This window comes from Salvelinus alpinus, chromosome 5, assembly GCF_045679555.1.
Source record: "Salvelinus alpinus chromosome 5, SLU_Salpinus.1, whole genome shotgun sequence".
NCBI lineage: Eukaryota > Metazoa > Chordata > Actinopteri > Salmoniformes > Salmonidae > Salvelinus > Salvelinus alpinus.
In genome coordinates, this window is record NC_092090.1 from 21867580 (window position 1) to 21893030 (window position 25451).

The following is a 25451-nucleotide window of genomic DNA, read 5'->3' on the forward strand; positions in this document are numbered from 1 at the left end:
ATCAACTGTTCATCAACACTTTACTATAAGTTGACGTTACACTGTATAGACTACACTGTGTAGTTACTCTGTTGTTATGTTAGTAGTATCCAGACTGGACTCTCTCAATCAATATTTGTTATTCTTTTATTTTAGGGAGGGGTTGATTCATTTAAATATGTTCTTGTTATATGCTCAAATAAAATATTGTTTTGATGAATAGGTGTACTTGCTATTAAAATATGTTTATTTACATAAGCTATGTCTAACAGTATGTTTATGTTGTGTTGTGGTCCCACCTCCAGGTGACTGAGGTCCTGTCCAACTCAGCATCGGACCAGCGGCCCAGGCTAACAGTATCGTGCCTGGGAGACGGGGGCTGGAGCTCACTGGGCCACAGCCAGGAACAGCAGCACCTCCAGAACCTTCTGGAATACCGCCTAAACCCTGAGCCCACGCTTCCCGACATGGAGGGAGTCGCGGAGTTCACAGAGTACGTCTCGGAGACGGTGGACGTCCCGTCGCCCTTTGACAATCTGGAACCGCCCACCTCGGGTGGTTTCTTGAAGCTATCCAAGCCCTGCTGCTACATCTTCCCCGGAGGGAGGGGTGACTCTGCCCTGTTCGCCGTGAACGGATTCAACATCCTGGTGGATGGCGGGTCTGAAAGCAGGTCCTGTTTCTGGAAGCTGGTCAGGCACTTGGACAGGATAGATTCAGTCCTGCTGACCCACATTGGGGCGGACAACCTCCCAGGCATCAACGGGCTGCTCCAGAGGAAGATAGCTGAGCAGGAGGAGGAGCAGTCCCAGGGATCTGGCGGCTCCAACACATACGGTGACTGGATGAAGAACCTGATTTCACCGGAGCTCGGTGTGGTGTTCTTCAACGTCCCCGAGAAGCTACGAATGCCTGAGTCCACGCTAAAGGTCAAACGGAGCATCGAGGAGGCATCCCTCACACTGCAGTATCTCAACAAGCTTGGCATCAAGTCAGAACCCCTTTACAGGGTCGTTAGCAACACCATTGAGCCCATCACGCTTTTCCACAAGCTGGGCGTTGGCAAGCTAGACATGTACATTCTGAACCCTGTGAAGGAAAGCAAGGAGATGCAGTTCCTTATGCAGAAGTGGGCTGGGAACAGTAAGGCCAAGACTGGGATTGTGATGTCCAATGGCAAAGAAGGAGAAATATCAGTCCCTTACTTGACCTCAGTAACAGCTCTTATCGTATGGATCCCGCATAGTCCAACAGAGAAGATAGTCAGGGTGCTGTTCCCTGGAAATGCACCGCAGAACAAAATCTTGGAGGGGCTTGAAAAGCTGAAGCACCTGGACTTCCTGCGCTACCCAGTGGCTACTCAGAAAGACATATCCTCTGGGGCCCCGCCTCCAATCATAAAACAAACAAAGATGAGATCAAGAACAGAAAGCAAGGAGAGCCTGAAATCTTCCACCAAAACACAGTTGGCCTCAAAAGCCAGCAAGAAGGAAGCTAAAGGGCAGGAAGAGGAGTCCAAGAATGACTCGGCTAAAGAGAACAAAATTGAAAAGAAAGAGGAGAAGAAGGTGAAGCGTGAGAGCGCCAAAGCTACCAAAGCCACCAAAGCCACCAAACAACAACAAAACAGTGAGGCAGCACCCGAAGCAGCCAAACTGGAGAGAAAGAAGCTGTCCAAGGAGAAAACCCTGAGGAAACACTCCAAGGAACGACCATCTAAGATGGAGGAGAAAAAGGACAAAGAGAAGAAAGAGATCAGTAAAGTAAAGAAAGAGGACAACAAACGCGAAGTGAAGAAAGACAATACTGGTAAAAAAGAGGAGAAAAAAGAAACAAAAGCAGTGAAGGAGGAGAAAAAGAAGGATCTGAGTAAGCCAGAGCTGAGGAAGATCACCAAACCAGACCTGAAACCCTTTACCCCAGAAGTCAGGAAAACCCTCCATAAGGCAAACAAGACACAGGCCAAACCCAAGACGGACAATACTGACAAAAACATAACAGCAAAACCGGTCAAAGAGAAAACAGCTGAGAAAAAGTCTGTCCCAAAGCCCCCCAAAGCCCCCCACAAATCCGCTGCTGCTTTGGCAGACGGGTCCATTGTATCCTCTCCAGAAGACCTCACCAAGGACTTCGAAGCTTTAAAACGAGACGAGCTCTCGAAGCTAGGGAGTGAACCCATTCAGAATGATGTCATGTCTGGATGTCCAGCTTTCACAGACTCCAAACTCCCTGATGAGGGAATAACAACTAAATCCCCAGCCAATCTTGGAGAGAAGTTTGAGGATGAGGGTGCCGACATGGATGATGGTGATGATGATGATGAGGAGTACAATAAAGAGAGTGGTGTACTAAAGAAAGGTGCAGATGTCGGGAAATGGCAGGACATTAAAAGAAATGCTGGCATGGATAGGAAATATGAGGAGGAAATGGAGCAATACGACGACTACTCTACTAAGGGAGACATGAATTCGAAGAAGAGTGTCAGCTCAGAAGAGGAGGGCGACGTTATCGAAAAAGCAGATCTGGAGGGAACTGAGGATTATGAGGATAAATACAACTCAGAAAAATCTAAAAAAGAATGGGACACCAAGTCAACTGACTTTAAATCGTTTTCAACCGCAGTCGCCTCTGGACAAACCACTACCGCTGCCTCTGAGCAAGTGTCCTTCATCCAAGATGAGACTATTCCCGCTTATTCCGAAACGGAGCAGACCATCTCCGATGAGGAAATCCATGAAGAACCCGAGGACAGGATCCCACACCTCCACTACGACGTTGCTTCCTGCGACATCACCGTTCCTGACGTTCCAGGATCCTTTGAGTCTGTGTATGGTGTTAGGGAGATGAGAGTCTCGGCTACGTCTGACGCCTCAGACTTCAAAGCCAAAGGCTTTGTGGGAAGACATGACCCAGTGTTGGCAGCCTATCCAAGCATCATCACAGCTCCGCTCGCCGAGGAAGAGCACATCTCCTCAGCCACGTCCATCACAGAGTACGACAAACTGTCCTCGTTCGCCACTTCCATGGCGGACGACCAGTCCATCGCATCGGTGACCGCCCCGCAGACAGAGACAGAGACAGGGAGGAGCTCTCTTCACCTGGACACGGTCAATAGCATCCCGTACCGCACCGAGGCCACCCACGGGAAGGACTACCTCCACTCGGCTGGAACCATCTCTCCCACCTCCTCCCTGGAGGAGGACAAGAACTTCAGTTCTCCTCCTTCAAAGGAGTACCAGCCTTTTGTTACCGAGATGGAGGCTGGGAGGAAGAACAAACCCGTCCATGAGGAGTATGACGAAGAGGAGGATGAAGACGAGGACCAGACTCCTAACGTTGATATCCCCTTGGGGAAACTCCAAGAGGGCTACGAGCAGGCGACGGCAGCCATGTTGCTCCAGGACAAGGATAAATCCCCCTCCACTGCCTTTGCGCCTCCTTCTCCTCCCTCTTTCTCCAGCGGGTTTAAGCCTAGTTCCATGTTTGAAGGTGAAGAGAGATGTCTTAGCCAAGACGACAGCACCGTGAAGCTGGCCTCACCCACCCAGTCGGTCCCCACCAGCAGTGGCTACTCCCCCACAGAGGAGAAGAAAAACAACAAAATGGACAAAACTGAAACTGAGCTCCAGAAAATGGGGCTTTCTGGTAACAAGACCCCCTTTGAAGAATCAGATGAGGATGACGATGATGACTATTATGAGAAAAGGGATCTCAAACCCTGTGTTAAAGCTAAGTATTTGGAACAGAAGGAGGGTAGGTTCTTGGACGATGAATCACCTCAAGAAGAGAAGCTGTCTGAGAGGGACAAAGGACTTGCAGAGGATGACATCAAGTCCAAGTATCTGCAGAATAAACCGGGGTCGACAGACGAGACACAGTTCTCTGGTTACATGGAGCAAACAACCAAACCCCAGATCATGCACTCCGACGAGCAAGACGAGGTGGAGGAAGATGAGGAAGATGATGTTGTTCAACCAAGTGGAACAGGGTCTAGAGCTTTATCAGTAGAGCAAAGTAAGTTGGACTCTGAAGATGACAAAAAGGATGCAGCATTATCCAGAAAAAAGGACCATGTAACTTTGAAAGAGCCAGAGAAAAGTGTCCAGTTCAATCTGTATGATTTCCCGGAGCGAGAGAGTAGAGAGAAACGCTCAGAAGAAGAAATAAGACAGGACACCCCATATGTACACGGCAAGACTTTCTCTTACAGTGATATCTATGACAACAAAACCAGTTATCAGAAGGACCAGTCAGAAGAAATGGGGAAGGACAGTATGAAGGAGATGGACACACAGAAAAAGGACTCCGCTTTCCCCTCAGACAAGGAGGGGTTCACTAGCTCTCATGGAAAAGATGTATCTTCCTCCTCCTCTTCCTCTTCCCCCTTTCCATGGCTCCATGGCTCTGAATCCATAGAGAAGATAAGTGAGCCACGTGGATACAGCAGAGAGAGCAGATTCCCATCCATGGCTGATAGACCAGAGGCTTCAACCACATCCTTATCATCAGAGAGAGACTCCTTCCCTTATAAAGTTCACAGTGATTACACCTCTGTAACAGGTAGTGCTGCAGCCAAACTCTCTTCAATGAGCTACCATGACAAAGAGGTGGAACTGGAGATAGACATGAGGAAGCTAACAGCCAGGGATGAGGAAGACTACGATGATTATGATGATGAAGAGGATGAAGAAGAGGATGAGGACGATGACGAGGAGGATGCTATTGACTCAGACATGGAGAAAGGTGCCAAAGAGAAATCGGAAAAGGAAGTCAAAAGTCCTTTCATCGATGGTGTGAGCTCAAAACAGCCCCAGTTTATGGTTTCCATGGTCGGCTACGGTTACAACAGCCAGACAAAGCCAACTTCACCAGACTGTGTGAGCTCAAAAGAAACAGATTTCACAGACTCCAAACTCCCTGATGAGGGGATAACATCTAAATCCCCAGCCAAACTTGGAGAGACGTTTGAGGACGAGGGTGCTGACATGGATGATGATGATGATGATGATGACGATGGTGACGATGATGAGGAGTACAACAAAGAGAGGGATGTACTAAAAAAATGTGCAGATGGTTACAATAGTCAGGCAAAGCCGACTTCACCAGACGGCTTGAGCTCGAAAGAGCCAGAGTTTATGGTTTCTATGGCCGGCTATGGTTACAGCAGCCAGGCAAAGCTGACTTCACCAGACGGCATGAGCTCAATAGAGCCAGATTTCACAGACTCCAAACTCCCTGATAAGGGGATAACAACTAAATCCCCAGCCAAACTTGGAGAGAAGTTTGAGGACGAGGGTGCCGACATGGATGATGATGATGACGATGATGACGATGATGAGGAGTACAACAAAGAGCGGGACATACTAAAGAAATGTGCAGATGGTTACAACAGCCAGGCAAAGCCGATTTCACCAGACGGCATGAGCTCGAAAGAGCCAGAGTTTATGGTTTCCATGGCGGGCTACGGTTACAACAGCCAGGCAAAGCTGATTTCACCAGATGGCATGAGCTCAAAAGAGACAGATTTCACAGACTCCAAACTCCCTGATAAGGGGATAGCAACTAAATCCCCAGCCAAACTTGGAGAGAAGTTTGAGGACGAGGGTGCCGACATGGATGATGATGATGACGATGATGACGATGATGACGAGTACAACAAAGAGCGGGACATACTAAAGAAAGGTGCAGATGGTTACAACAGCCAGGCAAAGCCGATTTCACCAGACGGCATGAGCTCGAAAGAGCCAGAGTTTATGGTTTCCATGGTGGGCTACGGTTACAACAGCCAGGCAAAGCCGACTACGCCACCTTCTTCCACCACCTGCAAAGGTGACACAGGGTTCTCTGGGTACTCCTCTGGGTTTGATTATTCTTACGGTGGGGAGAAAGACAAGGACAAAGAGGGAAAAGACGACTATTTCCACAGCGAGAGAGCTGACGGTGGTAAGAAAACAGGAGACACAGTAGGAGTCTCATCAGGCTTCCACTACACCACCACCTCTGCCACGGCATACTCGTCCTCCTCTTCCTACAGCTACTCCTCCTCTACGTCCGGTCCGTCACTCTCCACCAGCCGGCAGTTTGGCGAGGAGCTGGAGACCCCAGCCAACGCCTCCGACCACATCTTCAAACACGATGCAGACAGTGCCGGCTTCGAGTACTCCTCCTTTAAAGATGAACCCGGCTCCTTTAAAGATGAACCCGGCTCCTTTAAAGATGAACCCGGCTCCTTTAAAGATGAACTCCTTTAAAGATGAACACGCCTCATTTAAAGATGAACATGCCTCCTTTAAAGATGAACACGCCTCATTTAAAGATGAACATGCCTCCTTTAAAGATGAACACGCCCCCTTTAAAGATGAACATGCCTCCTTTAAAGATAAACACGCCTCCTTTAAAGATGAACACTCCTCCTTTAAAGACGAACACTCCCTGGCCATGGACTCCTCCTTTTCCAGTTCCTGCGGGATGGTTAAGAATGAGTACCTGGAGGTTTCGGAGAAGCAGATGAGAACGGACACCACCACCCCCGCAGAATCCACCTCCAGTCTGGCCCGCTTCTCTCCTCACAGCCCCTTTGAGGAGATCAAACCTTTCCACTCGCACTCCTCCGCTTCCTCCTCGGAAGACAAAAAGGAGCATGTTGTCTCGATGGAAGGAAGTGTTGTGAACAAAAGCCCCCAGTCGGACTGCTTCTATAAACCGGAATGGGCGGATGAGTCCAAGCTGCAGGCTGCAGGGGGTTATGGGCCTTTCTCCCAGTCGCCCAAGGAGAAGGATGCCATCGCCACGGGTGTGTTTGGTGTCACCTCGTCCCCACGGCCCGATTCAACAGGCAAGCATTACTTTGAAAACTCTGACAGTAGTGAGGAAGAGGATGACGAGGAAGGTTACATGCGAGAAATGGGCCTGTCCTTCTCCGAAAAACACGGCAGCAGCACCACCACCTCAGGTAAAATAGATGGCGCTGGTCTCCCTGATGTGCTCACCTCGTACATGCCCTCCTCTCTGCTGCCCACCAAGCCAGACACAGTCAATGGTCCCATGGAGGTCAGCAGCATGAGCTCCCCCATCAGTGCAGGTCCGGGGGCCAGCTGCGTGAGCCCAGGTCTGGGTACAGCTGAGGAGAAAAAGGTGAGGAGCTCCTATGAGTGGAACATGCAGAAGCCCCAGATGGACATGGTTCCTGGCGACTCCCCGCCTCATTACCGCCACGAGGACGAGTTTGAGGAGGAATGCGAAATGGAACCAGAGTGTCCCGCCCGCCCGCTCTCCCTCTCCTCCACTGATCACACCTTCGGTTCCCCCTTCTACACGGAGGCGTCGTGCCGAGGAGAAGCAGGAGGAAGAGATGATGATGACGACAGCGACCCGGACCTCCCTCCTGAAATGGGCGCCTCCTCCTACACGTCCTCCTCCAAAGCCTCCCCTGGCTACTCCTCCTCAGAGCACAGGCCCCGCAAAGGAGACCTCTCGCCCTCCTTCATCAATCCCAGTATGCAACAGCAGTCCAGCGATGAGGAGGACGAGGAGCGGGGACGCAGGAGCGACCAATCGCAGGAAGGGGACGAACATGACCTGTCAGTCAAGAAGAGAGCCAACAAACAGCCCCACCACCCCCACTTCCAGGGCGACTCGGTCCCCCACGCCGGGACGGCTGGGCTGGGGTTAGCCAGAGAAGACACCCCCCCAACCTCCGTCAGCGAGTCTATACCGTCGCAGTCAGATTCAGACGTTCCCCCAGGGACAAAGGAGTGCCCCTCCATCACGGGCAACAGCAACATGGACTCGGATGATGACACTGAGTACCTGCCTGTGGATAAGTTCTCCACCATGGGAGGCGGCCACCATCACTCCTCTTCCTCCTCCTCCTCCTCCAGGATGAGCCCCCGTGACCCCCCTCCCGCCCCCCTCATGGACCCCTTCCCCAACCCCCCTCACCCCGACGTCTGCATGGTGGACCCTGATGCTCTGGCCAATGACCAGAACCGGGCAACCTCAGAGTCGCCCCTCAAGAAGGACCCCAAGACGAAAGGCGTGCGGAAGACAGGGAAACCCAAGTCGGCATCTCCGGCTCGCCGTAAGCGGTCCCCCATGCCAGTGAAGCAGTTGCCGTCCCCTCGCAGTGCCTCGCTGAAGAAGAAGGAGACAGAGAAGAGCTTGAGGATGTCCCATCTGTCAGACGGACAGGGCTCCAGAGACGATGACCTCTCCAGGTCCAGCTACAACGCCGGCAGGGTGGCCAACGGAGTTAAGAGCACCTCAGGTAACAAGTGTCCCCATTATACAGTATATTTATTCAACAATCGTATTATTATGTTATGCATAATATGACTAGTAGTGTACAGTGCATTACACATTGCACAACATAGCACAAACAGATCTGGGACCAGGCTAAGTCAAGGCTGCTAGGCTGTGGAAAGTGATTGAGGAAAGGAGGGGGGAGGGAGGAAATAAGCAGTTGGAGCAGAGTTTAAACCAGCGACCTTGTGGAAAGCATCAAATCGTATGGAAACGTCTGAGCACTGACTCCTTGTCCTTCCCCCTAGGCTCTCAGAGGTCCAGTTCCGTGGTTCCCCAAGGCCCTCCTATCTACGTAGACTTGGCCTACATCCCCAACCACTGCAGTGCTAAGAACGTGGACCAGGAGTTCTTCAAACGCGTCCGCTCTGCATACTACGTGGTGAGCGGGAACGATGTGGGCAATGACGAGCCCAGCCGAGTGGTCCTGGACGCTCTACTGGAGGGCAAGGCCCAGTGGGGATCCAACCTACAGGTAACAAATCACTACCATAGAATTAGATGGAGCTCAATCATTCAGTTGATGGATCAATACACCCCCTATGCATCTTAACTAACTAACTAACACACCTGACTACCTGTGGCGCTCAACTCAAACAGCGGAGTGTAGCCTACTGTAGCTCCTTGCAAAGTAATTCAAAGCCTCTAATTTATCACTCAGGATGGAACCAGTGCTACTATTTCTGCCATGTAATGGTGTTGTTAAAACAATCAGACAACCCCATAGTAGAATAGTTGACCTATTTACCTAGACGGCTTGTTGTTGTGTGTTCTATGCGGGATAAATATTCCTCTCGATGCGCATTTAAGTTGCGAGAGCCATAGGGAGGGAAATGTATTCTGACAAACAGTCAATGCACAACCATTGTTAATGCAAGCGTGGGGAAAACACTTCAGAAAGCAGTTATGGCTTTTGTTTAAAGAGAGGGGAATCCCAGCTTTCCATTGCTGCCACACTTATTTCCCTACTCCCACAATTGCCCACGTGGCATCATTTAAAAAATGCCGTTTCAACCTGAGTTTCAAGCATGGTTTAGGCACAGCTGTGCAACAGAGCTCTTAAAGGGGCAATGGCATACTTTGTAATAGAAACCAAGAAAAAAACATATTCTTCCGATTTAATAATAATTAATAATTATTAACAATAATTATAAATGATAATAATATCTATCAGGATGTTGTGTCCAATGGGGTAAATACAGATGGATAAACCCCATGCTTCAGCCTATGTATGTATAGACACCATGCTGCATCAGTTGGGCCACAGGTGATAAAGCTTATTGTTCATAGCACATCTGATAATATACACCAAGGGACAATACCTTTTATAGGCCTGCAGATCAAGGGGACTGGAATTGGTCAAACTCGCAGTTTAATACATGTTCAAAATGATACTCTTTCCATTAAAGCATGATGGTCATGACTTTTTACATGAAAGGGGAAATTTACTTGGCCCCAGACAATCAATCTGAGATGGACTTCAGTTTCAGTCATGGGATTTCTTTGTCTGCTTTAACACCTGATTAAATCTCCCATCTTTCTACCTCTCTCCTTTTCATCTCTCCCTTCTCTCTCTCTGTTCTCCCCATCTTCTTCTCCTCTGATTTTCCTCCTTTCTTCCTCCCACCTCTATCCATTACCTCAATCTCTCTGCCTCTCTCTCTTTCTCTCTCTCCTGCAGGTGACGTTGATTCCCACCCATGACACAGATGTGACTCGGGAGTGGTACCAGCAGACCCATGAACGGCAGCAGGAGCTAAACATCATGGTTCTGGCCTCCAGCAGCACCGTGGTCATGCAGGATGAGTCTTTCCCCGCCTGCAAGATAGAATTTTAAGCCCCATCCCCCCTCTCTTCCCTTCTGTAATGGGACAACACACAGCTCCCCTGGTTCAGTCTGTCTGTTTCAATATTTTGGATCTGCCTTTTCTAGGGATTTATTTATTACGGTAAATCATAACAGTACATCATAAATTACACCCTATTTGTCTTATAGCTAACATAGAACTCTGCTCTAAAGTAGTGCACTGGACTGTATGTGGAGTAGGGTGTCATTTTAGACACAGCGATATTCAACAACCACACATTTGATTATGGTTATTGTCATTGTTTGTATTATAAAGGTGCTCTTCAGACTATAACGCTCCTCTACTATAATTATAAGGTTTATTACAGGAAGCAAGTCGGTTGTGCATACGGTAGAGATCCAGGACAAATGTCCAGGCAATGGTTACTGTTTCCTTCAAGTTAAGACAGATTTTCTTCTAATAGGCATAATTCAAAACACAAGTATGCCCTATTATAATGTTACAGAGTCATCAACAACAACAACTTAATCAACAACAACTTAATCTTTGTTTAAAGAAGTTATAACACCAAAACACATTGTGTACTTTAGTGTTTTTATGTTTTGTAGAACTGAATACACCATGCTAATGCCAATGGTACTTTTCTCATCCACGTGCCACTCATTGAACTTTGTGCCTAATATTGACACATTGACATAGATGATATTCTAAGTAGATTGTCTCTAAGAGTCTTTTAGATGTCGAATAATTATGTTTGTAGTAGAATAGGGTGGAAAAAACAAATCGAGTCATACTCAAAGGTGTTGTGTGTGCCATTCAGTTGTCATGTAATTTCTGCAAGGTGAAATTGGCTTTTAATGGATTTCTCAAGCTCCATATTCAGTAAATCGTAACTATCAGTGTTGTCTGGTTGTAAAGTGAAGTCTTTTGAGGATGTTCCCAGCCAGAACACATCCAGATCTGTCGAACAGGGCTGGTGTATATTGTACAATATACAACATGCACAGTAGATTCCCCTTGCATTTATTTTCCAAGCTTGCATCCACAAACATATCATGGACCAGACCAATGTATGCTACTGTGTGAAAGGAAAGGAGAATACTCACACTGCAACATTTTGATGACTGTATGTCAGGTTGCAATGTTGCTACATTCAATGTACTACTTCCTCGTCATAGCATTTATACGCATGTATAACATAATGTAAGCATTACACATTGGCTTGGAATAGTGTGGCTTATTAAATGACAAATAGCTTAAGCAGCTTGTTTGTGTTCATGAACTCATTGATAGAAAGGAGGCTGTCAGGTTAAAAGATGTTACGCAACTTAAAGACAACAACCCTCCGCTATTTAACTGCAGAGCTACAGACCGACACTGTCTGTGAACTGGAGTAGGTCCACACTTTGGGAAGGTATCACAGATCATATGATTATTCTCACATTTAGTATTGACCCTTTAAGAGACATGGGTGTGATTTGGGATTTGTGTAAGGTGAAGATAGTGTAGACTAGTACTCCAGCTATGACCATCATGGTATTGTCCCAAATGGCACCCTATTCCCTATGTAGTGCACTACTTTTGACCAGAGCCTTATGGTAGTGCACTACATAGGGAATAGGGTGCCATTTGGGGCAGTCATACCTAACCTGGTTATGACTACAGCAATAGGACCATGTGGTTGTGAGCCCATGGCCCATCACCTGTACAGGGTACTAGTTAGATTGAGTGTCTGAAGACTTGTCTGTGAGGTGTTTGTGCCGTGCATTAAGACCACGTTGATGAAACGTTGATGAACATTGTGGGGCGGTTCCATAGATGATAGAGGTTTGACTGTCACCCACATGTGCCTTTCTGTCCTGCCGTGTGTTCAAGGAAGACTCAGATGCTTGCTTGAAATGGCCCTTGTGGCAAAGCCATAGATATTCAGTGTTGGGTAAATATTCAGTGTTCGGTCTCAGAATTTGAACGGGCGCCATGTTGGCACTGAAAGCTCCAAGACAATTACATTGTAGTTGGAATGCATATCAGAATGTTCTCATCATGGCATGTTTGGTGCAGACATGGAGGATGGTTTGCCATGGTAAAGTAGTGGCTAGGTGGGCAGGTCAGTGTTGTAGTATGATCACTAAACTAAAAGCAAAGGTCCAAAAATATGATTTGCACATCCTACTAAGCAAACTAACGTGGTACTTTTACCAGTCAGTGATCCCAGTGTCTGATATTCTCCGTCGGCGATAGTGAACAAGAAGAACAAACTATCAAACAACTTAACAAGAACCAACTGTGGTCAAACCCTTATTCTAAGAACGTGTAGGCCTACTCATATGAAAATACTCTAATTTGGGATTTCTACCAATTGTGTTTATGTTCTTTAACACAAAAGCAGTCATTTTTAATCAGAAAAAGAGAGAGCTTTGTTGGAAATGTTAACTCACACAGATGTGTTATTTCCTATTGAGTTGTATTATTTTCTTAATCCTTATGATGCCCATGGAAAGGGATTGAGGTATTTTGCTCTAGGGCTGTTTTAGAACCGTTAACTTTGGGACCAGAGGCCAAAAGGTTTTTGCTCTACCACAATCACCTTGACTCAATGCCTTGGAATGTTTTTTTAAAGACAAAATGTACAATTTGCTTTTGATTTTATGTGATCATATTCAGTGTGTCTAGAATGTAATTTTCAGTGTTATTTAAGATGGGTTTTCATTTGTGTGCACAGTTTGTAATTGTATCCTTTAATATTACTGTAAGTTAGGACTAACTAAGTAGATTGTTAGAAACTAACTGTTAGAAAACGAGACAGAAACATGTTTTAATTCCATTTTATTGCATCATGACATTGAGTTTGAGGCTTACAAAGAACAAATTATAACATGCCTTGTTCGAGGGTCTAGACAAATTGTACCATTGCGCAATCTTTGAGGCCAATCAGAATATTCAGCAATGTATTCCAGTTTTTCTGACACATATGGCACACACACGTAAATAATATCATAGAGACAAAGAAAATAGAATGAATTGTCAAATGCTTTCAGTAAACATGCTTTGAATCCTGCAATGTCTTTTTCTTTTCTTTGCTGATGCTCATTGCACAAATGTACCGGACCATGCAGATTATCAGAGAGCAGTTCTGAGATAGCCTGGTTAACAGACTGAGAGCAGTTCTGAGATAGCCTGGTTAACAGACTGAGAGCAGTTCTGAGATAGCCTGGTTAACAGACTGAGAGCAGTTCTGAGATAGCCTGGTTAACAGACTGAGAGCAGTTCTGAGATAGCCTGGTTAACAGACTGAGAGCAGTTCTGCGATAGCCTGGTTAACAGACTGAGAGCAGTTCTGAGATAGCCTGGTTAACAGACTGAGAGCAGTTCTGCGATGACAATACTGAGAGCAGCATTCAGTCTGGTTTAACCAGGCTAGTTCTGAGTGTTCCAGCTGATCCGAATGTGAAGAAGCAGATTAACCTTTACGTTCTCCGTGGAGGACATTGATATCTTGGTTGCCTTGGTGACATACTAGTTAGTAGTTGTATATGTTTTCTGCTCCATCAACTCAAAAGGGTTGTCAGTCAAAGTCAGACTGTCTCCTCTATTGTGTGTGAATACAGTGCATATCAAACTTATTTTTAGGGCAGAATGTCTTATTTTATTTCTTTACTCTTGTCTGAAGTCTGTCTATTTCTAATGGTTGCCCTGAGAAACGAGTGCAATTAATTCATCAGCGATTGATTAAAGAAAACTGAACAAGTTCTTCATGTTCAGAGACTGATTTTTGACCGTACAGGTAATTGTCTTACTAACAGTTCTTCAAAGGAAAACTAACATGCCTGCTATATTGTTTAGCTGAGAGAACATTCTGTATAACAAATATTGGATAATTTTACAGTGTTTGCAATTGGCTTTCACATAGAGAATGGGATTCAGAACAACAGTATCCCTTTATATCTCAGCAACTCTATGAGAAGATGCTCAATCTTCTTGTGCTGTAATTTAACCAGTTTTCCTGTGGTCTTTGACTTCAAGGTTGTCTTAATCGAGACATCAACTGTTAACTCATGTCAGCGTCATTCTGAAGACTAGAATTAACATTATATTCATAGACATAGACATACAAAACTGACTGCCAGATAGTGACTCGGATCACTATATCAATACATTTTATATCTAGGGTATTTATAATGGTTCACACAGTGAATTTTTCCAAATAAAAAAAACAAACAGAACAAAAACAGTAACAATGTATTGTGCAAAAAAATAATAATTCAGTTGAATTCTCCAGAACTCCTCAGAATCCTGATGTAGAAAATCCTCATGAAGATTGTCCATCATTCCAATAAACTCTGCTTGTCTGTGCATGCTACCTTATTAGTTCTAATCCTGTAGGTAATAGTTTAAAAATGAATAAAATAGAAACGCTATTTTAAAAGATGCATATTTAAAAAAGCTAACTGTGTGGATGGTATGGGGAAGGCTGGTGCAAGGTCGTCATCTTGCCTCCACTGGCTGTGCTGTAAGGAAGGCGTTGTGATCGCTTTCCTCTTTCTTTCTGCAAGCTTCATGACTGTTCTTAAATCTTTTGTTTTAAGTGCAATATACTTCTGTATCTATCTTTAACACGTCAAGGAACATAGAACTTCAGCAGATTTATTGTCAAAGGGAAAAGTGTGGTGATCATCAATAAAACACATGTATTGAAGAATACAAAAAGCCTCAACTGTGTCTGATTTCAGGTAACTTTTGATATGAGTGCCTGGATACCTTGGCAGCAGCTAATGGGGATCCATAATGAATACAAATGTTTTATTCAATGCCTAGGTTTACCTCCACTGTACTCACATCCTACCATACCCTTGTCAGTACATTATGCCCTGAATCTATTCTACCACACCCAGAAATCTGCTCCTTTTATTCTCTGTTCCCAACGCACTAGACGACCAGTTCTTATAGCCTTTAGCCGTACCCTTATCCTACTCCTCTTCTGTTCCTCTGGTGATGTAGAGGTTAACCCAGGCCCTGTAGCCCCCAGTACTACACCTATTCCACAGGCTCTCTCATTTGTTGACTTCTGTAACCGTAAAAGCCTTGGTTTTTATTTTATTTATTTTATTTTACCGTTATTTTACCAGGTAAGTTGACTGAGAACACGTTCTCATTTGCAGCAACGACCTGGGGAATAGTTACAGGGGAGAGGAGGGGGATGAATAAGCCAATTGTAAACTGGGGATTATTAGGTGACCGTGATGGTTGAGGGCCAGATTGGGAATTTAGCCAGGACACCGGGGTTAACACCCCTACTCTTACGATAAGTGCCATGGGATCTTTAATGACCTCAGAGAGTCAAGACACCCGTTTAACGTCCCATCCGAAAGACGGCACCCTACACAGAGCAGTGTCCCCAATCACTGCCCTGGGGCATTGGGATCTTTTTTTTTAGACCAGAGGAAAGAGTGCCTCCTACTGGCCCTCCAACACCACTTCCAGCAGCACCTGGTCTCCCATCCAGGGGACTGACCAGGACCAACCCTGCTTAGCTTCAGAAGCAAGCCAGCAGTGGTATGCAGGGTGGTATGCTGCTGGTTTCATGCATGTTAACATCAGAATCCTCCTCCCTAAGTTTGTTTTGTTCACTGCTTTAGCACACTACGCCAACCCTGATGTCCTAGCCTTGTCTGAATCCTGGCTTAGGAAGGCCACCAAAAATTCTGAAATTTCCATCCCCAACTACAACATTTTCCATCAAGATAGAACTGCTAAAGGGGGCGGAGTTGCAATCTACTGCAGAGATAGCCTGCAGAGTTCTGTCTTAGTATCCAGGTATGTGCCCAAACAGTTCGAGCTTCTACTTTTAAAAATCCACCTTTCCAGAAATAAGTCTCTCACTGTTGCCACTTGTTATAGACCCCCCTCCATATGTGAATTGATTACTCCCCATCTATCTTCAGAGTTCGTACTGTTAGGTGACCTAAACTGGGATATGCGTAACACCCCGGCTGTCCTACAATCTAAACTAGGTGCCCTCAATCTCACACAAATGATCAAGGAACCTACCAGGTACAACCCTAAATCCGTAAACATGGGCACCCTCATAGATATCATCCTGACCAATTTGTCCTCCAAATACATCTCTGCTGTCTTCAACCAGGATCTCAGCGATCACTGCCTGCGTCCGTAATGGGTCCGCGGTCAAACGACCACCCCTCATCACTGTCAAACACTCCCTAAAATACTTCAGCGAGCAGGCCTTTCTAATCGACCTGGCCCGGGTATCCTGGAAGGATATTGACCTCATCCCGTAAGTAGAGGATGCCTGGTTGTTCTTTAAAAGTGCTTTCCTCACCAGCTTAAATAAGCATGCCCCATTCAAAAAATGTAGAACTCAGAACAGATATAGCCCCTGGTTCACTCCTGACTTGACTGCCCTTGACCAGCACAAAAAAATCCTGTGGCGTACTGTATTAGCATCGAATAGCCCCCGCGATATGCAACTTTTCAGGGAAGTCAGGAACCAATATACACAATCAGTTTGAAAAAGCTAGCCTTTGCTTTCCTAACAGAAATTTGCACCCTGTATCACTAATTCCAAAAAGTTTTGGGACAGTAAAGTCCATGGAGAATAAGAGCACCTCCTCCCAACTACCCACTGCACTGAGGCTAGGAAACACTGTCACCACCGATAAATCTACGATAATCGAGAATTTCAATAAGCATTTTTCTACGGCCTGCCATGCTTTCCACCTGGCTACCCCTACCCCGGCCAACAGCTCTGCACCCCCCGGAGCAACTTGTCCAAGCCCCCCCGCTTCTCCTTCATTCAAATCCAGATAGCTGATGTTCTGAAAGAGCTGCAAAATCTTGACCCCTACAAATCAGCTGGACTAGACAATCTGTACCCTCTCTATCTAAAATGATCCGCCGCAACTGTTGCAATCCCTATTACTAGCCTGTTCAACCTCTCTTTCGTATCGTCTGAGATCGCTAAAGATTGGAAAGCTGCCGCGGTCATCCCCCTCTTCAAAGGGGGAGACACTCTAGACCCAAACTGTTACAGACGTATATCCATCCTGCCCTGCCTTTCTAAAGTCTTCGAAAGCCAAGTGAACAAACCGACCATTTCGAATCCCACCGTTCCTTCTCCGCTATGCAATCTGGTTTCGGAGCTGGTCATGGGTGCACCTCAACCACGCTCAAGGTCCAAACGATATCATAACCACCATCGATAAAAGACAGTACTGTGCAGCCGTCTTCATCGACCTGGCTAAGGCTTTCGACTCTGTCTATCACCGCATTCTTATCGGCAGACTAAATAGCCTTGGTTTCTCAAATGACTGCCTCGCCTGGTTCACCAACTACTTCTCTGATAGAGTTCAGTGTGTCAAATCTGCCACAGGTTTCAATTCTTGGGCCGACTCTTTTCTCTGTATATATCAATGTCACTCTTGCTGCTGGTGATTCTCTGATCCACCTCTACGCAGATGACACCATTCTGTATACTGTACATCTGGCTCTTCCTTGGACACTGTGTTAACAAACCTCCAAACGAGCTTCAATGCCATACAACACTCCTTCCGTGGCCTCCAACTGTTCATAAATGCTAGTAAAACTAAATGCATGCTCTTCAACCGATCGCTGCCCGCAGCCGCCCGCCCGACTAGCATCACTACTCTAGACGGTTCTGACTTAGAATATGTGGACAACTACAAATACCTAGGTGTCTGGTTAGACTGTAAACTCTCCTTACAGACTCACATTAAGCATCTCCAATCCAAAATTAAATCTAGAATCGGCTTCCTATTTCGCAACAAAGCATCCTTCACTCATGCTGCCAAACATACCATCGTAAAACGACTATCCTACCGATCCTTGACTTCGGCGATGTCATTTACAAAATAGTCTCCAATACTCTACTCAGCAAATTGGATGTAGTCTATCACAGTGCCATCCGTTTTGTCACTTAAGCCCCATATACAACCCACCACTGCGACCTGTATGCTCCCGTTGGCTGGCCCTTGCTACATATCCGTCGCCAAACCCATTGGCTCCAGGTCTATAAGTCTTTGCTAGGTAAAGCCCCGCCTTATCTCAGCTCACTGGTCACCATAGCAACGCCCACCTGTAGCACACACTCCAGCAGTTATATTTCACTGGTCATCCCCAAAGCCAACACCTCCTTTGGCCGCCTTTCCTTCCAGTTCTCTGCTGCCAATGACTGGAACGAATTGCAAAAGTCACTGAAGCTGGAAACTTATACCTCCCTCACTAATTATAAGCATCAGCTGTCAGAGCAGCTTACCGATCACTGCACCTGTACACAGCCCATCTGTAAATAGCCCACTCAACTACCTCATCCCCATATTGTTATTCTTTTGCACCCCAGTATCTCTTCTTGCACATCATCCTCTGCACATCTATCATTCCAGTGTTAATGCTAAATTGTAATTATTTCACCACTATGGACTACTTATTGCCTTACCTCCCTAATCTTACTACATTTGCACACTCTGTATATAGATTTTTCTATTGTGTTATTGACTGTATGTTTGTTTATCCCATGTGTAACTCTGTGTTGTTTTTGTTGCACTGCTTTGTTTTATCTTGGCCAGGTCGCAGTTGTAAATGAGAACTTGTTCTCAACTGGCCTACCTGGTTAAATAAAGGTGAAATAAAAATAAAAAATAAAAATGGCGCAAATCTGATCTTGCCAGAGTTTCCACCTATGTTAAATCCATGTGAGAAAGTGCACACTTCAGGAGATGGGGGAGAATTGGGACACAGCCATAGCTGAGGACCCCACGTCTCTATCCCAACATGCCTGTGAATTTGGGGATGATGTCATGGTGAATTTTGGATGACGTCATGGTGAATTTGGGGATGATGTCATGGTGAATTTAGGGATGATGTCATGCTGTGGTGATGAAGGGAAGACTGAACCCTGAATAATGTCCCTCTGCATGTGAAAGGAGGTCTGGACAGGGGGACAATGTGCAGATTGTGCTGCCAAGGCTGGCCACCAGTGTCTGTCTTTAGGAGGGTGGGGGCATTTCCACAATTTGGGCAAGGGAAGTAATGTTGCTTGCAGTAAGACCCTTTTTTTCTACTGTCACTAAGATCAGTTATAGTGATGAGTGTTTGCATTGTAAAACTGACACGGTGGAAAGATAGTTAATCTACAACAGAGCAGTTATTCTATCTGTTTAATTAATATAGAATAGGTCTAGATTGTGCCTGAATTGATCTGATCAAATACTCTGCCACTGTGCTTACTGCTTACACAATATATCAGCCATTGTCTTGAAGCGAGCTCGGGGTACAATCTGTGCTTTGAGCGGCTGGCGAATGAGCAGCGATCTGTTGAATACCCCAGCTGGCACACGCTGAATGGCAACAACTATGACATCATCCGCAGGGTCACATGAGCTCGATGTAGTAGGACCAACAGATGTAGCCGGAGCCTGTTCTTCCTTTTCTCCTCTCTTTTCTGAAATGGGATGAATGTGGAGCAGTGTTCCTGTGTGTTTGTGTTCCAACTGTCGTACTGGGCAATGGGGTAATGTCGGGTGGCTGCCAATTGGTCCAACAGTAGCATTTCAGACGGTTATCTATTCCATGGTTGGCCCAAATCTCACTGAACAGTTACAATGCCATTTTGAAGGAGTTTGTTTAGTTCCCGTTTTTTTCCCAGGGACATCTCCAAGGACGTTTATAGGACGCTCTTAGAAAGTTCTGTCTTAGTCGCCTAGAGGTTTTTATCTAGTTCCCGGCTCAATCCGGGGACGTCCCTAAAGACGTTTTTAGGATGTTTCCAATACATAATTTTTTCCTGCTGAACAGATTATTGAACTGGTTATCAATGATACAACATAATGCAAGTCCTTTATACTGCTAAACTTTGTTTATACATTGCTTAAAGAAAGTCATTTTGCTACCATATTTGGAATTGGAAGATGTACCCAAATAAATCTAGAAAAATGAAGTACATTTCTTTCAAGATGCCATAGCAATTGAAGGACGACCCACCTGACTACTCTCAAAGGCGCAATAAGGAGAGGACAATACAGAGCACTAGACGAAAACTAACTCACCTCCCTGCTGTTACCATTTATACAGTTAAATGCATTGGACTGCTGAGTCAGCAGCTGACAGCATTTCAAGGGATAAAGGCTTTTATTGATATTAAATTGGACGATGTTGTGATGTGGTTATTTTTAATGTAACCTTTATTTAACTAGGCACGTCAGTTAACAACAAATTCTTATTTACAATGACGACTCAGGAACAGTGGGTTAACTGCCTTGTTGAGGGGCAGAACGACAGATTTTTACCTTGTCAGCTCGGGGATTCGATCGAGAAACCTTTCGGTTACTGACCCAACGCTCTAACCACTAGGCTACCTGCCGGTTACTGGCCCAACGCTCTAACCACTAGGCTACCTGCTGGTTACTGGCCCAACGCTCTAACCACTAGGCTACCTTCTGGTTACTGGCCCAACGCTCTAACCACTAGGCTACCTGCTGGTTACTGGCCCAACGCTCTAACCACTAGGCTACCTTCTGGTTACTGGCCCAACGCTCTAACCACTAAGCTACCTGCTGGTTACTGGCCCAATGCTCTAACCACTAGGCTACCTGCTGGTTACTGGCCCAACGCTCTAACCACTAGGCTACCTGCTGGTTACTGGCCCAATGCTCTAACCACTAGGCTACCTGCTGATTACTGGCCCAACGCTCTAACCACTAAGCTACCTGCTGGTTACTGGCCCAATGCTCTAACCACTAGGCTACCTGCTCGTTACTTGCCCAATGCTCTAACCACTAGGCTACCTGCTGGTTACTGGCCCAACGCTCTAACCACTAGGCTACCTGCCGGTTCCTGTCCCAACGCTCTAACCACTAGGCTACCTGCCGCACCATGCGGCTGAGAACATGTTCCGTTTTAAAGCCAATTGTTCTTCAATAATACACATTTTCTCATGGCTTTGCCTTGTTCTTACAGTATCTGAGTGACTCAAATATTGGAACAAATTCAATGCCATTTTTTAAATTTTAGATGAACCCTGATCGTTTGTTCTCTAACACTATCGTATTTAAAAATGGAATTGTTCCATTATTTTTTCTACATACTTTATCTGGTTTTAGTTGTTTCATTTCAGCTCATGAAACATGGGACCAACACTTTACATGTTGCGTTTATATGTTTGTTCGGTGTACATGACAATGGTATATGAGACAACACATTTTTATCTGAACATTCTGTTTCGTTGAACAGGCCCCTGTCGCACGAGGCATCTGGCAGTTGTTACCCCAATGAGATTACTCGGCTGTATGACACCATTAACAAAATGCTAGTGCTCACGTCACTGACGTACTGGGGGATGGGAAATACTGTCAACGTAAAAAGGGGTGAGGATGCACCTCTGTAGACCCAATCAGTCAATAACCCACCGCTCGCTGCCACCAATATACCAATTCAAATCACAATTTAGATTACATTTTTATGAATATATGATTTGAGCCATGTTATCTAAACATAAATATTGTCAACGTAAAGTAAACCATATTGTTATCTGCTGATAAAGGGTTGCTATGTACTGCAAGTACAATACACCATACTGTCTTTTTGTTGTTGTGGAATTGTTGTGTACCGTCCAGATGCTCACAAATATAAAAACAGGAAAAGCATGGTTATATGAACAAAGGCCAGCCATGTACTCACAAGTCAAATCCAATAGAAGCACACAGTGGGAGAAATATAATTTCACAGGACATTTTATTCGGAACATCCTTTAGAGAAATAAAGCGGCATTTGTAGAAACCATAGAGCCATTGAGCCGATGACCCCACACAGCAAAGAGCAGAGAAATTAAAGCAGAGTGTGTTTCCTCAGCTGAATCTTTTAAGTTAAGTCTGAAATCACTGAGAGCTCCAAAAGCATTTAAGTGCATTTTTCATTCGTAAAAGCCTTCATGAAGAGTTTAGAAGTGCATAGCAGCTAAACAGGGAATTCTTCATTACGCTATTTCATTTTATCTACTCACTTTCCAACGCCTTCAAAAAGATGACTCAAAAAGGGTTAATCAATCTCTTTCCAAACCTAACAGATACAGCACTTCAGTGTAGTTTAGCATCCTGAATTGCAGATGAAATGTTGCAAACACTTTACAACAGACAACACTAACCACTACTGTAGGCCGGAGACACAGACCAAAGGTATTACACACAATCAGATATAGTTTCATTGTTTAGATTTTGAAACACATCTGTACATGTCCACTGAAACAATGACAGATTACAGTGTTAATGTTGCTTCTATGCAGCAGCAGTGTTGTTCATTCTTTGACTGACATTAAATTGTGTTACGTGACAGAAATAATCATCTCTACAGTACATCACGATACGACTGCACCAACCCCAATAGTCAAATACAGAATCTCATTTACTCTCACACACACACTGATAATAGTCCACACACAGAACAGGCCCTGCAACAAAAACTGTCTAACGCAATGGAACCACAGAGAACCATCCAAAAATACCCCGACCTCTTTTGTTCAGTGAAAAAAAAAGATTGCTTAATACAGTAATGTTTGAGGTGATCTTTTACAAAAATATACAGTTGCTATGATACAAGTTAAAACGGTTAATAAATCTGATGGCTCTGCATTAAAAATATCACCTCACTAGGTGTCATTCAAAGTTAAATATAGATCTCTCGTCATATGGTTTCTATATGATTACTTATATTAGTGGTAGTTGAGGTTTAAGGAATTTGGCAAAAAAAAGCAGTGCACAAGTTGTGATCGAATCAAACGTTGATTATTTTTACAGTCAGTAGAGTACTGCTCCCTCCTATGCAGGTCCTTCAGGGGCTAGGGGAAGTGACTAGGGGCTGCTTTCAAACCGGGGCTAGAGGGATAGTAGCCTGGTGCTCCAGTCCGTTTGTGCTTTAGCCAACTCCTGTGTGTTTGCGTTCATTGTCGTGACAACATGTATGGCTTGACAACAATAGAAGAGCTAGCTACAGCACATAAGATGTAAGATCTTCATTTGATCACAATATTGCAGGAGAACTTTCATTGCAGGAAATGTAAATTGTATAGTATATTTGATGTTTAAAAAGGATTCTGAAGTTTGTGATTTCCACTTAAAAATGTATCAAATGACCCCCTACAAAAATGTCCATTAATTATAATCCACATTTCCAGTTCCTGCAGGATGATTTTTCTGCTGTAGCAAACTGGCTCAAATTAAGATCCTACATCTGTGCAGTGTGGGACCAGGCTAGGATCTGAGTATATTGAATCTCAAAAGAGGAAACGGAAATAATAAATCTCACCACACATGTAGTGGAGATCTTCTTTACCCCTAAGAAAAGACCTCAGCTGCTAGTCAGGAGTTTCTAAGGCCCGTTCACTTGATTGGCACAAGGTGCGGAGCGCTGCTTGGTCGGTTGCAGCGCAAGATCAGAGTTTAATAGACTTTATCTCGGAGCTCAGCGTGGTAACAGGAAAGAGCCTACCTTGGCTCTTGTTGGCTCGATGCAATACATTTGTGGCGCATATCAAGTGAACAGACCTTAACGGTGATACAGACCATCACAGGGAGAGGAGAGCCTAGAACAGGACAACTGGGGAAACACACAGGGTGACATCTTCTGTTTGATGAAATGTCACAGACCAGTCATGTGGTGCATTTATCATTTCAATGTGTGACAAGACCATGATTTCAATATATTGCAATAAAGTTGCCAACTGAAAACGCATTTCAAAACGGCTCTGTTTGTGTTTGCCGAAGCCAAACTTGATGAAATTGTGTTTAAATTACATTGCAACACAACATAAACACATTTTGACGTGTACATTTCCCAGCAGGAAAAATAAACGTATTACTCACAATACTTGAAGTGAGATTTCTCTCAAACCATCTCCTTTTACAATGTCCATGAGTTGGTGGACATGCTGCAATTCTAGCTATAGTAAACGGTATGTACGTAGCGATGTACATGATGCAATATGCGAGCCCACCTGTCAAATTGAAATGTTGTTTCAGTTATATTTGGCGAGATCTCCACAATGGTGCACACTGAGGGCTGTTCAGTGGATAGAAGATGTCACCCATTATAGACTGTTTACATCAGCAACATCAACGCTTCTCTTCGGAACAAGAGGCTTTCTATCGGACACAGGGACAAAAACATCCATACATGACAGTCATGATAAGGATGTTGTACTGTACTAGGTGGTAGTTCTATGGTCACACTGAGTTCTCCTACAACGGCTGGTTCACAGACAGCTGTGGGATAGAGACTGGGGTCGTGTTCATTACATTTTAAAACGTTTTGTAATGGAAATAGAAAATGCGCGTATCTTAATGGACAAGTCCAGGAAGTCTCTCCCTTTTTCAGGCCCTTTTCCTCCGTTTCTGTGCCTAATGAACACGAGACCAGGGTAGAGAAGCACTAAGAAGCAGCAGCCCGATCCACTATTCACCAGACATAAGTTACAAGCCACAGGGCCTTGGTCTTAGACTAGGTCACTAGAATGCTCCACTGGGAGTTCACCACATGGAACTGGCCGAGGAGAGTTTTTAAGGGCCTCCTTCCAGCCCCCTAGAAGTTCTACCTTACTTCCTTCTAGCCTCTTAGAAGACCTAGGCTCCTTCTCTGGTTCTCTGAGCCCCCACCTAGGCCTCTGACGCGTGAGGGGCTCCCACCTCCAGTGGCGTCCCAGGATGGGGGAGGCTCCCCGTGCTGCCCCTCCACATCTCTGCCGTCTCCTGGGTGTCAAAGAACTCGTCAGGCCCCTCTGGGGACTGGGGCGTCTGTGCGCTGGATCCTGCCTCACTGCCGCTCTCTCTGAGCTCCAGGAGCACCGGGAGAGAACCGGGGAGGTATCCGTCCATACGGCCCAGAGAGAGGTCTGCCAGTGGGGAAGATGGCGGGCTCAATGGGCTGAGGTCCGGAACTTCACCGCAAGTGGCCTCAGTTGAAGCAGGGGACTCGCCTGGCTCCTCCTGCCTTGTTTCAGAGTTTACACTCAGGGGCAGGTGGCTGGGGGTGGCTGGGGCCTCAGGATTGTCTTCTGGGGGTGTCTGGCAGGGGGTGGTCGGTTCCTCCATGGGGCTGGTGGGATTGGAGAATTTGGGGGTTTGGGGGCCAGCAGTAGGGGCCTGCTGGCCTGTGTTGTGATGGCAGGAGTGGATCTCCTCGCTGTTCTGGGGGGTGAAGGGCGTCTTGTCGCTGAAGCTAAAATGGGGGGAGGCGTCTGCCGTGGTGGGGGAGGAGGGGCCAGCGCTGGACACCGTACTGGACGGACCGCTGCTGTCTGCAGAGACCAAACAAATGTTAAATTAATCAATGTACCAAGCAATC

The 25451-nt window shown here is 45.6% G+C and overlaps 2 protein-coding genes across 5 annotated transcripts in view; one reads left to right on the top strand and one right to left on the bottom strand.

Annotated features, from left to right (window-relative positions):
* map1aa (microtubule-associated protein 1Aa) overlaps positions 1-14795 on the top strand; it is a 65056-nt gene extending 50261 nt beyond the window's left edge. Inside the window, exons 5-8 of the mRNA XM_071400957.1 lie at positions 285-6224; positions 6283-8245; positions 8529-8755; positions 9962-14795. Coding sequence (XP_071257058.1) covers positions 285-6224; positions 6283-8245; positions 8529-8755; positions 9962-10117 — 8286 coding nt within the window. The 3' untranslated portion in view covers positions 10118-14795. The remainder of the gene's footprint in view (positions 1-284; positions 6225-6282; positions 8246-8528; positions 8756-9961) is intronic.
* Positions 14796-21834: 7039 nt separating this feature from the next.
* ppip5k1a (diphosphoinositol pentakisphosphate kinase 1a) overlaps positions 21835-25451 on the bottom strand; it is a 47587-nt gene continuing 43970 nt past the window's right edge. For all 4 annotated transcript variants that reach the window (XM_071400961.1, XM_071400960.1, XM_071400959.1 and 1 more), the window contains one exon: positions 21835-25404. In XM_071400961.1, coding sequence (XP_071257062.1) covers positions 24764-25404 — 641 coding nt within the window. In that variant the 3' untranslated portion in view covers positions 21835-24763. The remainder of the gene's footprint in view (positions 25405-25451) is intronic.